The 16964-nt window shown below is 43.8% G+C and overlaps 1 protein-coding gene across 2 annotated transcripts in view; it reads left to right on the plus strand.

The window, feature by feature from the left end:
• LOC144754060 (natural cytotoxicity triggering receptor 3-like) overlaps window positions 1-16964 on the plus strand; it is a 199670-nt gene that overhangs the window by 116236 nt on the left and 66470 nt on the right. For both annotated transcript variants that reach the window (XM_078641579.1, XM_078641578.1), the window contains exons 3-4: window positions 4748-5110; window positions 14822-14970. In XM_078641579.1, coding sequence (XP_078497705.1) covers window positions 4748-5110; window positions 14822-14970 — 512 coding nt within the window. The remainder of the gene's footprint in view (window positions 1-4747; window positions 5111-14821; window positions 14971-16964) is intronic.

A 16964-nucleotide genomic window follows, 5' to 3' on the forward strand; every position in this document is an offset into this window, starting at 1 on the left:
CCCGGTGGCCCCCTGCCCTGGGCACCACTCCCAAGCCAACAGACCACGCACACAACCTGGGCTTCATCCTGGACTCCTCCCTCTCGATGACCAGACAAGTCAACGCCGTCTCGTCATCCTGCTTTCACACCCTTCACATGCTCCGCAAGATCTTCCGATGGATCCCGACCGAAACCAGGAAGACGGTCACCCAGGCACTCGTCACCAGCCAACTGGACTACGGGAACACCCTCTACGCCGGAACCACAGCCAAGCTACAGAAAAGACTCCAACGCATCCAGAACGCCTCCGCCCGACTCATCCTGGACATCCCCCGACGCAGCCACATCTCCAGCCACCTGAGAGACCTGCACTGGCTCCCCGTCAACAAGAGGATCACATTCAGGCTCCTCACCCACGCACACAAGTCTCTCCACGACCTGGGCCCCAAGTACCTCAACGACCGCCTGACCTTCTACACGCCCACCCGCCAGCTACGTTCTACCAGCCTCGCCCTCGCCGCCGTACCACGCATCCGAAGAGCCACCGCCGGAGGAAGATCCTTCTCCTACCTGGCGGCCAAGACATGGAACTCCCTCCCCATCCACCTCCGACTGACCCAGGACCATCTCGCCTTCAGGAAGCAACTCAAGACCTGGCTGTTCGAGCAATAGCGAACCCCTTCCCCCAAGCGCCTTGAGACCCTTCCGGGTGAGTAGTGCGCTATACAAGTGTTATGATTAATTGATTGATTGATAGCTGGCTTGGGAGGCTTATTCCTTTCTCTATCCATGTATCATTGTGCATTGTTGCTCCTTGGTAGGTTATCTTTGTGTTGAACCAGATCGATTCCCATGTCGTGCCTTTCAGTTTCCGTGCCATACGTTTGTCTATTTTCATCAGTGCCTCCTTTGTGTGTCTCAGTATCGGGTTCAGTCTTTGGGGGTGCTTGTTCGCGGTTAGAAGCGCTACGGGGTTTAGCCCCTCCAGAATGTTCCTTTCCACCTCTAACCAAACAGGTTCGTAGCTTTGGGTGTTGTCTAGCCAGAAGCTTCCTTGCCTCGCTAGGCAGGCTGTTTGGAAAATTTAAAAATTCGCTAGGTTGAGTCCTCCAAGGTCTTTCGTTAATCTTAGCTTCTCTTCTAGGTTTCTTGCTTTTCCATATGAAGTTGTTTATGAGTTTGTCCAGTTTTCTGTGGAATGTGTCTGTCATCAGGAGCGGTAGCATGCTGAGCGTATAGTTGATGGCTGGCGTTACCATCATCGTTATTGTTTCGATCCTGCCCCACCAGCTTATGTATTTGGGTGACCACAGGTCTAGTCTTTCTTTTATCTTCTTCAGGGTTGACTCCTAGTTGTGTTCTAATGTGGATGTTAGGTCTCTCCCGAAAAACAGGCCAAGGTATTTGAGTGGTTTCGTCTGCCATGTCAGTCCTGAGTCACCAAGCACCTCTCTGGTGGTGTGGATGTTCATTGGCTTACATTCTGATTTGTCTTTGTTGAGCTTGTATCCCGAGGCTTCAGCGTATTCTCCTATTGTGTCCATGAGTGCTGTTATTGACGTTGACGGGTTAATAGTTGTGATGAGGATGTCGTCCGCGTATGCTTCCAGTTTGACGGTTTTTCCTTTGATTTTGATGCCTGCTATTTCGTTAATGTGTCTTATTCTGGCTAGTAGAGGTTCTAGTGCTAGAAGGAAGATGCCCGGTGAGAGGGGGCAGCCTTGCCTGGTGCCTCTACCCAGTGTGAGTGTTTCCGATGTGCTTCCATTTACTACCACTTTTGCTTTTGGTTCGTTGTACAGGGCCATCACCATCGATCTGTATTTGGTCCCTAGCCCGAACCTGCTCATGCAGTTGTTTAGGAATGGCCAGGAGACTCTGTCAAACGCTTTTTCCGCGTCTAGTGCTATCATCACCGCCTGTTTGTTGCTGTGTGTAGTGTGGTTGATGAGATGGCACAGCAGTCTTGTGTTGTCTTGCGATAGTCTGTTTTTGATGTATCCTACTTGCGAGTTGTGTATCAGGTTTGGCAGAACCTTGTTCAGTCTATTGGCCAGTATCTTCGCGTATATCTTACAGTCAACATTTATGAGCGAGATCGGTCTGTAGTTCTGCGGGTATTGTGGGTCCTTCCCCTCCTTGGAGATTATTGTGATGTTCGCTTCGCCCATGGACTCAGTCATCTTGCCTCTTTGTATGCAGTGAGTGTATGTTTCCGCCATTAGTGGTTTTAGTTGTTGGCTGAAAATCTTGTAGAACTTTGCCGCGTACCCGTCCGGACCTGGTGCCTTGTTCGGTTTGAGCTGGTTGATGGGTATTTCGATTTCTGTGTCCGCTATGTCCACTTCTAGTGCTGTTCTTTCGTCTGGAGTGAGTTCTGGCAGGGTGGTATCGTTGAGCATGGCTGTGCCGCCGTCTGCTTTTAGGTTCTTGTCTTCGGTGTATAGTTCCTGGTAGAACTGCCTGAATACCTCGAGTATACCTTTGTTCTTCGTTTGGGACCTATTCGTTTTGTCTGTTATGGCTGCGATTGTGTGTTGCCTCTGTTTTGCTTTTAGGTATGATGCCAGTTGTTTCCCCGCCTTGTTGGCGGCACATAAGTTTATGGATTTGAACTTATTCAGCCACGTGCCGGCTCTTTCACTTAGAATTTTGTTCAACTTGTATTTCTTCTTTGTTAGTGTGGTCAGGGTATTTTTGTCCGTTATGTTGGCACAGTGCTCCGTTGTTGTTTTTTCAAAATGCAAATGTGGACACGCGCTACGTTTGAAATCTAACTCGCCTCACCCTGATCCTGAACCAAACCCTTTTCGCTCCAAAAACACACCATGAATCATCCTTTCTTCGTTATTCAAGCTGTTATCACTTATTTGGTCCTTACAGATTTTATTCTGTATGTCTGCTCACTCTTTCACATTTACATATTCCCCGTCAATATCGTAAAATTCATCATAACACTACCCGTCTTTGCATGTGGTCTCTGATCCTGTATTTCTTATGAGAGAACCTTGCTCCACCAAGTCTCCCTCTACCACTGTGTATCCCTACCTCTTCTCCTACAAGTCCCATGCTGCACTACGTATGTTATCTAATACACCTCAATGTCTTGTTATCTAAAACTCCGGACTCTTCATCACTAGGGGCCAGATGTAGGTAATTCGTATTTACCGATTCATAAATACCAAATTTTACCGATTCGGTATTTATGAATCGGTAAATATGAAGGTGGGAGATGTAGGTATTTTTAAAAATAGAAATACCAAATCGTTAATATTCGGTATTTACCGAGTCGGTAAATACCGAATCGGTATTTCCTATTGATTCCTATGGGCTGTGAAGCCCATAGGAATCAATGGGAAATACCGATTCGGTAATTACCGAATCGGTAAATAACGATTTCTGCCAGGGTGCAGGGGGTGTCACTTTGACACCCTCTAGCACCCCAAATACAGGCATGGTTCCAGGTGGCACACAGACATGCCCTAAGGGCATGTCTGTCTGTCACATGGCATAGGTGTGCATGCACACCTGGATTCGGTATTTTACCACCCAATTGGATTGGGTGGTAAAATACCGAATCTGTAAGGCCTTTGGGACTCAGAAGAGTCCCACCTACATCTGGCAGTTACCGAATCAGTAAAAATACCGATTCTGTATTTTACAGATTCGGTAAATTTACCGATTCGGTAAATTTACCGAATCGGTAAAATTGCCCCCCTACATCCCAAATACCCATTTACCGGTCAGTAACAGCCGAAATCGGCCGTTACCGGTCGGTAAATGGCCACCTACATCTGGCCCTAAGTATCTCAACCCGATTATAACCAACCCTCATGTATACGCTCACCCGAGCCCAATTACCGCAACCTGCTCAAGCATTGAATTCAAAATTCCCTACCCATCCTCTGATGTCATTTATGACGTTGAATAAAAGATGTACCTAATTTCATTAAAAACATGAACTAATAAGAGGTGTAAAGTTAGGCATAAGATCTAAACTTAGACTTCAGGTCTAAAGTTATACTTTTGGTCTAACTTTACCTTTGTAAAATGGGCCCTCATTTCAGACAAAAGACTATTTAGATTCTAAGGCTACCTTTACTACTTTTCAGTATTTAAAGTTAGATTTTGGTCTAAGTTAGTCTTTAGGTCTAAACTTAGACTTCAGGCCTAAAAGTAGGCTTCAGGTGTAAAGTTAAACTTCAGGTGTAAAGTTAGACTTCAGGTCTAAAGTTAGACCTTTGGTCTAACTATACCTATGTGAAACAGGCCCTAATTTTAGACCAAAAGTCTATTGTAGACCAAAAGTCTACCTTTGCTACTTCTTAGTATTCACAATGATAGGTTACATTGCTGCTAGTAAATGTTCTAGTAGTAACTTATCTTAGTGAATACCGAAAAGTAGTAACGCTAGACTTTTGGTCTAAGTTGTACTTTAATTCTTAACTTAGAATTCAGGTCTAAACTTAGGCTTTTGCTCTAACTTTACCTTTGTGAATCGGGCCCGTAGTTGTAGATGAGGTTCATGAATGTTTGGTCCTTCCTATTTCATGTCTAAAAAACTGTCATCTACAAGTGCCAGTCTTCAGGGTACAATTTAGTAATGTGGCCAACATCCCCCCACAATTAGCTGATGATAGAAGATCTGGCCATCAGTGGCTTTCTTGCCCTAAATTGAATTTCCTAGGATGGCATTTTCCATTGTTTTCACAGCTGTCAATAAAACTCATAAGAAATGTGTATGATGATTTTCATGCTTTTTGTAGGGGCTTTATTACAGGTTTCTCAGCCAAGCTACATAAACGTGACCGTCGGCGACACAGTGGTGTTAGAGTGCTCCTACTACAGAAGCGGAAATTCTGTCGAGGCCAGCTACAAATGGCTTTTCACCAACACCACCACCTCCTCCTATTCTTTAAGAGAGATCGAGGTATCCAGCACTAGTCAACAGTTCAGCGGGAGGGTCTTCAAGTCAGACAACATCATCGTCACCTCCCAGCAGGAAGCCAAAATAGAAATTCAAAACGTGCGACATGATGACGCAGGAACATACATCTGCGAGGTGGAGTTGTTTATGGTCACAAATGGTAAAGGACGTGGAAATGGGACACGACTGCAGGTGCTGGAGGGTAAGATGCCTTTGTGTTTATGGCACTTAAGTTGACAAATATTCATGATTTCTTCTTTGGACATTTCTGGTGCACGCACCTCAGAACCTACCTGCAATGATGCTGGTTATGTGCTGTATTGCCCATGTCCCACTCCGTACTTATATGTGTACTGTCATGGGGATCTGTTCTTGAGTATTAACAGCTTGAGTTATTCCCCTACGGTAAACCTTACCTTTCTCCACTGTGAAGGAACCCTTATCATTTGCTTTGAGGATCACACATCATCTGTACCTGTCTAATAGTTATTGACTTAGGGATCCTCAACCCTACCCTCTCTAATCCCAGTCAGCAGACCCCGAAATAGTTTACGCTGCTGTAGTCCTTGCTTTTTCTAACCACCATTTACTTGCTGACTCCCAAAGCCCAAAATAATTCTAGTGCATGAGCACCAGCAAAACTAACGCATACAGTTGTCAGGGTAGACATCATGCATGAACACTTGGATAAAGATTCCAATCCATATGTAAGTATCCACCCTCTTAGCTGTAATTCACTAATCAGTCATCCTTTTACCTACGAAATTTAACCTTTTCCTCTCAGTTTCAACCCCAAATGTCAAAACTGATAACACAATAAATGCCCAAGAAGTGCCCATCTCAAAAGCGCCTCTGATCAATGAGGCATATGCTTTTTCAGAAAGTCAATCTACCATTTTCCTGCCAATCATGTCAATCCCTACATGTCACATGTGACTTCGCACACTTAACAAAGGTTTCAGTGGTAGGTCAGTTGGAGGTAAATTTGTACAATGAAGGAGTACAAAACTCCACAGTTCTTCTGAGATGGGAGTCAACTCGTCGTCTGCACTTGACGTCATCTGTGTTCAAGCCATGAAAAAGATAAATGATTTCATCTCCTCAGCCTTGTAAACACCATATTTTTGTCCCTACAGAGTCAGCCACTAGAGTGCTGACCTGTGTTGTTGACTCCATGGTTGATTCCTTTGAAAACAAAGTGCAGTGCAAATCCCGTCTAGCCTGAAGCAATTCCCTTCCTAACTGCCCCAAAAAAAAAATTCCCTACCAAGATATCATTTTCTTTTTTAAAGACACAATTAAACAAGTGGTACTTTTAAAAGGCTTCACTGTACAGTGCAATTATATTTTAAAAGCAGTGTTTTAAAAAAGAAAAAGCTGACTGATCCACAACTGCCTCATTGTGCGGCCTCTTACTGCGAGGCAGATGTGTATCTTCCATCTACTGATACCCATAATATTGATACATTTATTTAGTCTTTTGGTTTCCATAACATTTATCAACCAGTTAAAGATAAACTGGTTTTTCTGATTTCTATAGACAAGATTGAGTAAGCCATCAAGGGGCATATGTATCAACCGTTTTTTAAGTCGCAAATTAGCACATTTTGAATCGCAAATTGAGAATGAGTTCCCAATCATTCCTATGGGTCTCCTGGCCCATAGAAATGAATGGGAAGGTATTGATTAATTGCAATTTTTCAATTTGCTAATCGCAATTAAGGAATATTAAGAATTCGCAAAAGAATTGCACATTTTTAAATACATCCCATTTTGCAATTCTCAAATAGCGATTCTCAGAAAATCGCCATTTGAGAATCGCAAACACGGATATCGGTACATCTGCCCCTAAATCCCTAAAGTCACTTACATTTCCTTGGTCCTGATGGTTTGCCTGCTGAGTTTGAGAAAGATGTTTCTCCTCACCTTCAACCTTATCTACTCAACAAATTGACTTACTTTAGAATTTCAGGATCAACTTCGGGTCATTCACTGAAGCCTTGATTATCATTCTTCCTAAACCCAGCAAAGATCCCACCATTGTTTCAAACTGTCTGCCTATATCTTTAATTAATCAGGATTGACTTTCATCAAATCCATGCGTGAGAGGTAAGATATCTTACCTCTCTCTCGTGGATTTGATGAAAGTTATGTGAGGAGGGGAGGGGAGGGGACTGACAGTGCACTCCTTGGATGCCCTCTCGCAAGTGAAATACTGAATTGGACCTGCTTAACTATATTGACTTCTACAAGTTTGCAAACAGCAAATCAAATAGCACAATACAGTAAATTTGAAATATAGCTTTAAATCAATAAACTCCCTCGACAACAATATTAAAGCCCTGTAAGTCCAACAGTGTAGTGCCAGACCGTAAAATAGCCCGGGTGTGTATGGAAACACACTGCATTAGATATACAGTTAGGATATTATACATATAGTTAGGACCAAGTTTCCATAGGAAAAGCACTTTTTGACTTGCCTATAACGTTGGAGTCATTTGACCAATCTTCATGACATTTTCCCAATAAAGTGTCAAGGTAGGTTCTGGATGCAGAAGGGTTTGAGAAAATGGGGCGCCAAATAAGAGTGCGTTTGCAATGTTAATTCTCATAGGAACATTTACCCTGAACCGCTGAATGGACTTCCACAACATTTGGCACAGAGGTAGTAGTTGGTTCAAGAAAGCGCCTTTTGCCTATTCGGTGTAAAACTGTCCAGTTATTTTTGCGAAATTTATGCTGAAAATTATAGTGATATCTCTGGCCGCTGATATTTCGCAATGAATTACGAATGCACGTGCTAACGGGACTGCTGATTGGCTGGACGCAACCTGAACAGAAAGTTGCAGCCGCCATTTTATCTATCGGCAACTGTTCTCTGGGCTAAAAATGTGTGTGAAAGCCCACAACAGAGGTCAGAGTATAGGTACTCTGACCCCATGTTTGAGAAATGGGGGTGTTACTGACACAAGTTATGTGTCTAAAATTGAATTGTTTAATTTCACGCAATATTCGCAACGACGCCGCAACTGCTATTGCAGCCATTGCGAAGACATCGCAACTATCAATGTCATCACAAAATATTGGTGGGAATATAAAAAAAATCTGAGAATCATTAATACACATTTTTATAGAGCTCTTGAGATTTTGATCAATGATTTTATAAAGTTATTTATATAGTAAGTTATGTACAGTGATGGTTAGACTTAATTATATAATTCAATTTTTTTTATGTGGTGGCGGCTATTGAATTCCTGCTTTTGCTTTCTACCTTCATGACTTAGCCGCAGGGATCGTGATGACCAATGTCCTCGCAAACTTTGGCCTCACAACAAAAATGGAAGATAGGTTTTAGAGATGGTTGTTCTAGAAATACACTAGAAAAACATGAGTTTGAAGAGTTCCGTAATAAACCCCTAGTGTGCAAAATAATGAAATATGTGTGCATATGTGTTTTCACTTTATGAAAAAGGCAAGATCATCGTGGTCATCTCAACGCCCCAAATAACAGCGAAAACGGAAAATAGGTCTGAAAGATAGTTTTTAAAGCAACTTAGTAGAAAAGTATGAGTTTAAACATGCTTTGAAAAAAGTATGTATATAGTAATATGTGTATTGCAGTGTTCAGAATGCGTTTGTGTACATATTATTTTGCAATGTGTTGGTGGCCATTGAATGTCTGCTTTTGTTTTCCACTTTTGCAATGTGTCTGCTAGGATCAGTATGTCGTCATGAAGATTGTCAAAAAATAAAGAAAGAAAACCTTTAGAACCCTTCACCCAGGTGCTCATCTATTCACGCACGCAGTGCCCATGCAGTCACCCATTTACTCAGGCACTACCTATCCAATCATCCAATCAACCAAGGCTACTCTTGCACTCATCCATTCCCTCAGGAACTACACATGCACACATCCATTCACCCAGGCATAACCCATGCATACATCTAATCACCCAGGCGCTACCCTTGCACTCATCCATTTACTCAGCCACTACCTGTGCACTATGCAATCACCCGGACACTAACCATGCACGTTTCCAATCATTCAGGCACTACCCATGCACTCATGCATTCACACAGGCAGTATCCATGCACACACATCCAATCACCCAGGCATTACCCTTGCACTCATCCATTCACTCAAGCACTACCTATGCACTCATCCATTTCCTCAGGTACTACCCATGCACTCATCCATCCACCCAGGCACTACACATGCCCTCAGCATGACATGGTCAGCTCTCAACATTCCCACTGTGTGGGACTTACTGGAGGTAACAGGAGGGGCTGTTTGCCCTCAAAGACCGTCAACAGCCAAGGGGACTTCATCCCCCAACTAGAAGTGCACCAGGAGGCATGATTGCAGAGTAGTGGTCAAAGAGGGCGCGGCTTCCAACAACCTCTTAGTAAACCCACTGTGTGGGACTTACAGGAGCTAACACAAAGGGTTTCTGGCCACCACGGACCATTAGCATCCAAAGGGATTTCATACCCCAACATGTTGTGCTCCAAGACAACCATTTACACAGAGTTTGGAAAAAGTGGCGGGGCCTCTGGTGACTTCCCCCGGGCCAGCCTTTTTATATCTTTTTGTATTTTGTATGGGGGGGCAGGCTGATTTTGGCCCCAAGGAATGGGTTGTGGGGACTGTTGAGGTGGCAATTCTCAGGGTTGGTGGTCCGCGTCAGACCCCCTATATTAATTTATTTCAGCCCCAGGGAAGAGGTGGCTGCAGGGGGTCTGTAGGGGGTCCATAACGTGCTCCAGGAAGGTGTTGGTCTCCGGGGGTGCATGTGGTCCCTTTGGGCCCACCGGCATCTATATTTTGATAGTGCCCAGTGGAGGTGGCGGACCCTGGGGCTGCGAGGGCCTCCTGCATTTATTTAAATGCTTGCCCCTGGCCCCAGGGCATTGGGAGTGCTACAACAGCACCCATATGTTAATGCCCCTGGGACCTGGCCCACTCATGGGCTAAAGATTTCAGAAGCATGGTAGCCTGCGCTTCTTTTTAAAAACAAAATGTCAGGAGCCATGAATCAGGTGCAGCTCCCACCAACAACTGAAGAAAAAATGTTTTTGCCCTGCAAGGTTATATATATTTATATATTTCCTACTGGCAGTTGGTAATACGTTGTTATGTTAAGGACCAAGTTTCCATAGATGAAGAAATGTACAAAACTAGTACGCCAAACACTTAATCGGCTGTCTTGATCATTTTGAGTTGCTCGATGAAGCAGAGGCCAAGAAAAAAGGGGGGGTCCCAAAACAGGTTTTCCTCGTTCAATTTCCATAGGGATATTAGACATGACCACAGCCCTAACCACTGGGCGGAATCACACCAATTTTGGCAGGAAGCTAGCTCTTTGTCCTATAGAGCCCTCTATGTAATTTGGTGTAAATCCATTCAGTAGTTGTGGAGTTATTAAAGAAAAAATATATAGATGTCTGGGAAGAGCCTTGGCACAGATCTCATGATGACCAGAAAGTGGTGGCAGCCATGTTGGGACTCGAGACTCAGCTTTTGAGTCCCAAGAATAAACACTAAAAAAAGAGGAGGCAGGCTATAAATGCCCTGACTACCTAGGCCTGGTGGGAGGGTCCTGGAAGGGCCACGCTTGGGAGCAAAAAGTTTTTTTTCCACATTTTCCAGCAAATTTAAAAGAATCTAAAATCCACAATACATTTGTTTTTTAAACCAAGTGTGGGCTCCCGTTCTTGATTTCTATATGCCTATTGGGTGAGTGAGGCCCCGGGGGTACATTTATGAATACATCTAGGCAAAGGGGTGCAAGAATCCCCTTCCACAGGTCGATTTCGGACCCAGGTACCACATATCCTCAGTCCTCAGCCATAGAAATTAAGTGGAAGAGGGGCTACATGGCCCGGCTCCTGGAGTTACTAAAGGCCCTGGGGATCCCATCCGCAAGGGCCAGGCTCCTGATATGTCCCAGGGCACCCACTGCTGGAACATAGTGGTTTTCCTGCTCACACTGTTGCAGGCAGGGAAAAATGTGTTCGCTCTCGCTCAGCAGGCGCAATTTGAAAGCTCCCGCCAATAGAGAGCAAACACTGGGAGCAGACTTTTCATCTATTTCTCTGCCCTCTCTGAAGAGGCAGGGAATCAGCTGGAAAAATTACTCCTACCCGCAGGGAGCAGCATTCTTAGCTGCTCTTGTCAGTGGGAGGAAGGCCGGCTCCCGATGGAGCCGGGCAGCTGGGTGGGTCGAATGAGGCATTTGGGTTTGTCACACAACCCCTAACAATGGTTAAGTGGGGGCTATGGGTGGGCTTCAGGGCACTCACCTGTTATTGTTTGGGCCCTGGGACATGAGGTCCCTGAGGCCGAAATCAACCCCCTTCTCCCTTTAATAATTAGTTGGGCCCTGGGGGATGGGACTTCAGCGCCAATATCAGAACGGGAAGGGTGGCAGCGCAATACCACATGAGATGGGGTCCCCGGGGCCAAACTCGGCCTGGGGTGGAGGGCTGCATGCCTCCCTTCTTAATAATTGTTTAGGTCCTAGGGGATGGGGTCCCTGGTGCCAATATTGGCCTGAGGAGGGGGACTGAATGCCCCCTTCTTAATATGGCGGGCCCCGGGAGAAGTGGACACCAGGGCCAGAAATCAGCCTGGGGAGGGGGGCTTTAAAATATGGCTGGGACCCAGGGTCCCTGGGGCTGAAATTGACCTGAGGAGGGGGGCTGCATGCTCCCCTCCCCCATACATTTAATGATGGTCTTCGGGGGATAGGGTTCCTTAGTCCAATTACTACTTGGGCTATATACCCGTTCCCCTGAAAATATGTGGCAGGCCACAGGAATTGAGTTTCTGGGGCCAAAATAAGGCCCGAGGCGGGGAGATGCCCCCCCCCCCTCAGGCTTGGCCTGCGGCCAGGACTTTCGGCCAACCTTCTGTGGCCATACACAGTGGCAGTTGGATTGACGTATGGTAATTACATATTACTTTACGTAAAAAAAACCTCAGAAATTCACTAGAAAACCAGAGGTTACAGGGATGTTATAGTGACATTAAGATTTTACACACACAAAATCATTACAATTCAGTATTTATAGTTAAAGGTATCTCATGTAACTATAACTCGTGCCCTAATGTAACTATAACTCATGTCTTTGATATGAACTGCAAATTACCCCTCATATTACATCACTCCTGATATCTTCTTCTGTGGCATCATTCATAATATCAGTGCAACATCTGCAATGATATTAGTGATGAGAAAACATGGTGTGGGCGCAAGTTATAGTTATCTTAGGGCATGACTAAAGTATACTTATCTCAAAAGAGATAAGTATAACTATAAATGTTGAATTTCTATAGTTTTGTGCCTGTAAAATTTGAAATCAACTATAACATCCCTGTAACCTTTGGTTTTCTCAGTGAATATATACATAATTGCATATATGTATATATACTGACAAAACCAAACGTTATAGTTAGGTATGATAATTAGAGGTGGGTGGAATTTGATGGAGTTTAATTCCAGGCCATGTTCTGGAAAGAAAGCCAGAAAACAAATCAGATAGTTGCTAGGAAGCAACAGGCCTAGGGACTGTTTGTTAACAGAGGGATAACGCATGCCTGTTTCCAGTCAGCCGGAAGTGTACAAGGGACAAGAAAGAGTTAAAAAGCTGATATAGTAATGGGCATTAGGAAAACCAGACTTGATCTTTTTATAATTTGCAATAAAATATCAGTTGAAATTGGTAATTCAGTTCAAATCAAATTCAGTTGAACATGAGAAGAAACCACAAGGAGATTCAGAAATACTTGACGTAGGATGACGTCGGAGCTGACATGCTAGAAATTGTGCAATGATCCGTCTGAACAGGAGCTGAAGATTCAGAGCAACTTGACACCCTGGTTGCATGGGCAGTGAATTTAGTAAATTGAAATGCATAAATTGCTTGAATATTTCCATTCAAAATAGAAACACAAGATTGTGTACTGCTGTGGTTTGAAAAATCCGTAAGAATAAAAAAAAATGCAGGGGCATTATTACTCACCAAAATGTGATCTGAGTAATATTTATAGTATGCGTCTATGAGTTGTGCTCTGTAGACCTGAAGCCCTTCCTTACATTTGGCCCTATCTTCAGGTGTATCATTTTTATTTACAAGCGCAGTTCTTAGTGACTGGGTCATGTGTATACAAAGGATCACCTGTCACCCTCACCACTGGAGCGAGTGGGTCAATGGCAGGAAAAATCTATGCATTAAACATCTCACTGTTCTTCTCAACCTTGTTATGTAGAGCTCTGAGAAGGTTCTCCAGAAAATGGCCCACATTTAAGGTTAAAATGTAAACTTTTTTTGTAGGTTTATATAGCGCAAACTTGACCCGAAGGTATCGGGTACCAGGGCACTTTACATGAGCACCAGTTGCGTTACGTGAGGACACATTAATTTTTTATAGGCACACGTAGACTAAGTGGTTTGCCCAGAATCACAGGAGGTTGAGCGTCATTGCAGAGACCCAAACCTGGTTCCGCAGATTAGAGATCGACCGCCTTAGCTGTTAGGCTCCATCCTCTCCCCTAACTAAGCGCCTCATTAGGATTGCGGTTTTTCCGCATCCTCCGGGCCGCGGGAACTGTCCGCCGGCCCGGAGGATGCGGAAAAAACGTGACGGAGCCTTCAAAGACCCCCCGCCAGATTAGGATGGCTGGGGGGTCAGGAAGACCGTCCGCCGCTTTTCCGCCACGGTCGCTTTACGATCGCGGTGGAAAAGCTCTAATATGGAGGCGGTGTCTAACAGACACCGCCAGCCATATTAGGATGGGGGTTAACAGATGCCTTTCCGCGGCGGCTTCTCCGCCGTGGAAAGGCATACTGTGATTTCTTTGGGGGCCCGTTGCGGGCCCCCAGGGTGAGTGGGGGTGTGGGGGGTGCACATGGGGGTACCTATGGTACCCCCCTGCATTTGCGTGCACGAAGCGGCAGGCACCGTGCGGTGCCTGCCGCTTTGTGCTCGCAAATGCAAAGCATGCATATTTAACCTTGCGGTGGGTGCTGCTTCAAGCATCACCCGCCGCAATGTTAAATATTGAGGATGTGACCGCCAAGGTGGCGGTCACATCCTAATTGCACTGGAGGGACCGCCGCTGCCCCTGCGGACGGTCCCTCCTCCTCTGGGGTGGCGGACGGACGCAGGTCCGTCCGCCATCCTAATGAGCACCTAAGTTATGCTTAGTGGTACAAATCCGATGAGAAAAGGAGATTTGTGACCACCATTGTCATAAGTCAATGAGACTGATCACATCTTATATAAAATCATCCCATGCCAGGTCTACCTGTTTGTAACATGACACTTGGCGCCAGATCATTCAGCACAGACCCTACAAGAGCGGCCCTCAGTGGGGTCGGTTTACATTCAGATGTGTGGACGTGGTGGCATTTTAGCAAAAGGGCCTGGATATAAACCAGAAAGGTCAGTCGCGAGCATTCCTTCCTATGGTATTTTGAATCGTTTTTGATGGTACAGTCAATGGGAAGATCTATGGGAGAGGTCCCAGTATGTAGCCTGTGGTCTCCTCAGGGGTTGTATTTAAATCTACCAGTAAATATCCGTAGGGTTTTACAGTGATACATTAAAACATTTCCAAGATCTGGTAAATTCAGAACCTGCACTCGATATGAGGCATTCAAAGATATAGATTGACTGAATGCTTTATCCATCGCTTACTCCATCTTCTTCACATGGTTTGCTATCACCGATAGGCTGTGTAACATTATTCACAAACAGCTAAATGTAAAAGCAATGTATCATTTGCATTCCTATGTAATGAACACAAACATAAACAAATGTCTTGAGCCGAAGGAGGTATTTATCCACTCACTGATATATATTATTTTTCTAAATAATTTAGAATTTCTTTAATTTTTTTTCTCTTAGTTTTGAACTTGGAGCCATTGCAGAGAGACTACACCGTGCTCAATGCGGTGCGGCTAGTCGTGGCCGCCTTGCTGCTCAGTTTTCTGCTGATGCTGCTCTGGAACGACAGAGCCCTACGCATGAAATTCCATCTAATGGAGGATTCAGAGGTAAAATCTCCAGTTTGGGGGTAGAACAGTGATGTTATGATTAAATCTCCTCCAAAACTAGATAGTCAACTTCTTCGTGGCCTCTCAGGTATGCCTTCTCACCCAGTACTAGCAACAATCTGTCTCCCACACATCACTCAAGAACCAAATCAAATGCATGTGGCAACTCAGATCTCCAAGAAAACAAATATTTTTGTTGATTGTGTTGGGGGCTTCAGGACTTTTGGCGGGGCTTTGAGGTGTATTAGCCATGTTTAAAGAAATCTTGACATCACCCTTAAATGTAGAATTAACTTTTGTCCATTTTGGCTGTCAGATATAAAACAGCACACATTACTCACCTTAGGAATTATTTTACATCTAGCTTTTATCTAGCATTTTGCTTCTAGCAGGCTCATGGTGATATCTTTACACCCTCCTCAAATATCTGTGTACTTTTTCCTTTTTATTTTAATTGTCTGAAATAACACCTGTGTAGAAAAAGAAAGGAGTGACTTTTTTTTTTAAAAGAGAACAATAGTAGTAAAAGTTTTTATGTCTCAATCCCAATAAATAAAGAAAGTAAGGTGACAAAAAATGATGAATATGACACTTACTCTTAGGTTAATGCCAAATATAATTTATCTTTTAGTTTTTCAAAATTAATTGAATCTGCGCAAGATCAATCAGCGAGATATATCCAAAGTTTATTTTGTACCAATGGTATTCAATGGCACATGACCACCTATAACGAGGAACACAGTGTCAGTTTTATAGGTTTCATAAAGTGCTGACAACAGGAATTGTTAGAAGTCTCACAAATGAATGATAAATTGTTATCATCAGTTTTTGTTACCTTACTTTCTTCATCTATTGGGATTAAGACACAAAAACTACTAGTGTTTGTTTAACAACAACAAAAAAGTTACTATTTTCTTTTTCTACACCAGTGTTATTTCAGACAATTCAAATAAAAAGGAAAAAGTACCCGCTAACTATTATATTATTTTCCGTGTTTTAATAGGAGTCAACCAATTTTTAAACTTACTTAGTCCTGAAGATGGTCTAGCGGACGACAGAGTGACAGACCGAAACGTCGACCATGACACCTATTTCCTGTTCAAATGATATTATAGGCAATTTTGATTTGTATGAATTAATTAGATTGGTTACTTTGTATTTATTTGAGGAAAAGGTGTGCACAATTGCAACTGAGAAATGTGTGAAATGTATATACAACTACAATTTCCTGCTGCATTGTGTACATAATGATTGTGTACCCTTTTATGTTATCTTTTGAATGAGATAAATTCAATTCTTTTAACATATACACCTGTGTCTTTAATATATTTTCATACTTTAAAGTGATTGAAAAAGCAGTATTTTTGTTTAATTCATGCATTAATTGATGATAATAAAGTTCATTGGAAGAAATCATTCTTATAATTGCAAGCAGAACATGATTCTGAAAACCCGCTACTGCTGTTTTTGGTCTGACTGTGACAGAGTGCACCAGTGGGGGCTCTCACTAATGGCTGCACCCCCTCATTCTGGCACTAGAAAGCCAGCAATAGAGGCTTTCGACATTGACTGAAGCAATGTATTATTATCAAGGTATCAATAGGAGAAGCAGGAGTGCAGCATTCCTGGCTCTGACTTCTCTCGGAGCCCTATTTTGAGAGTTGCAAATATTGGGATTGTCAGTACTACATCGCACGCAGCCGTCTACCAACCTGGGGACACACCAACACCATCTAAGAGGAACCCAACCTCAAGGTCTGGGTGCACATGAAGCACCGCATAACAGTTAAGTGTGTGTTGTGGTTTGGTGCTCCAAGTTCATAATCTTCAGGGATGGAAAAGGTTGGACAACCCGGGTGAACGAAGAGGTATTTATTAGAGTACAGGAGTCTGCAGGATCCACACCTGGTCTCTCCTGGGTGTTTCGGACTGTGGGCGTCTGATTTGACTCTATGCTCTAGAACTCATGGCTGTGATGTAAATGTAAATTGATA

Source organism: Lissotriton helveticus, chromosome 5_1, assembly GCF_964261635.1.
Source record: "Lissotriton helveticus chromosome 5_1, aLisHel1.1, whole genome shotgun sequence".
Classification (NCBI taxonomy): Eukaryota; Metazoa; Chordata; class Amphibia; order Caudata; family Salamandridae; genus Lissotriton; species Lissotriton helveticus.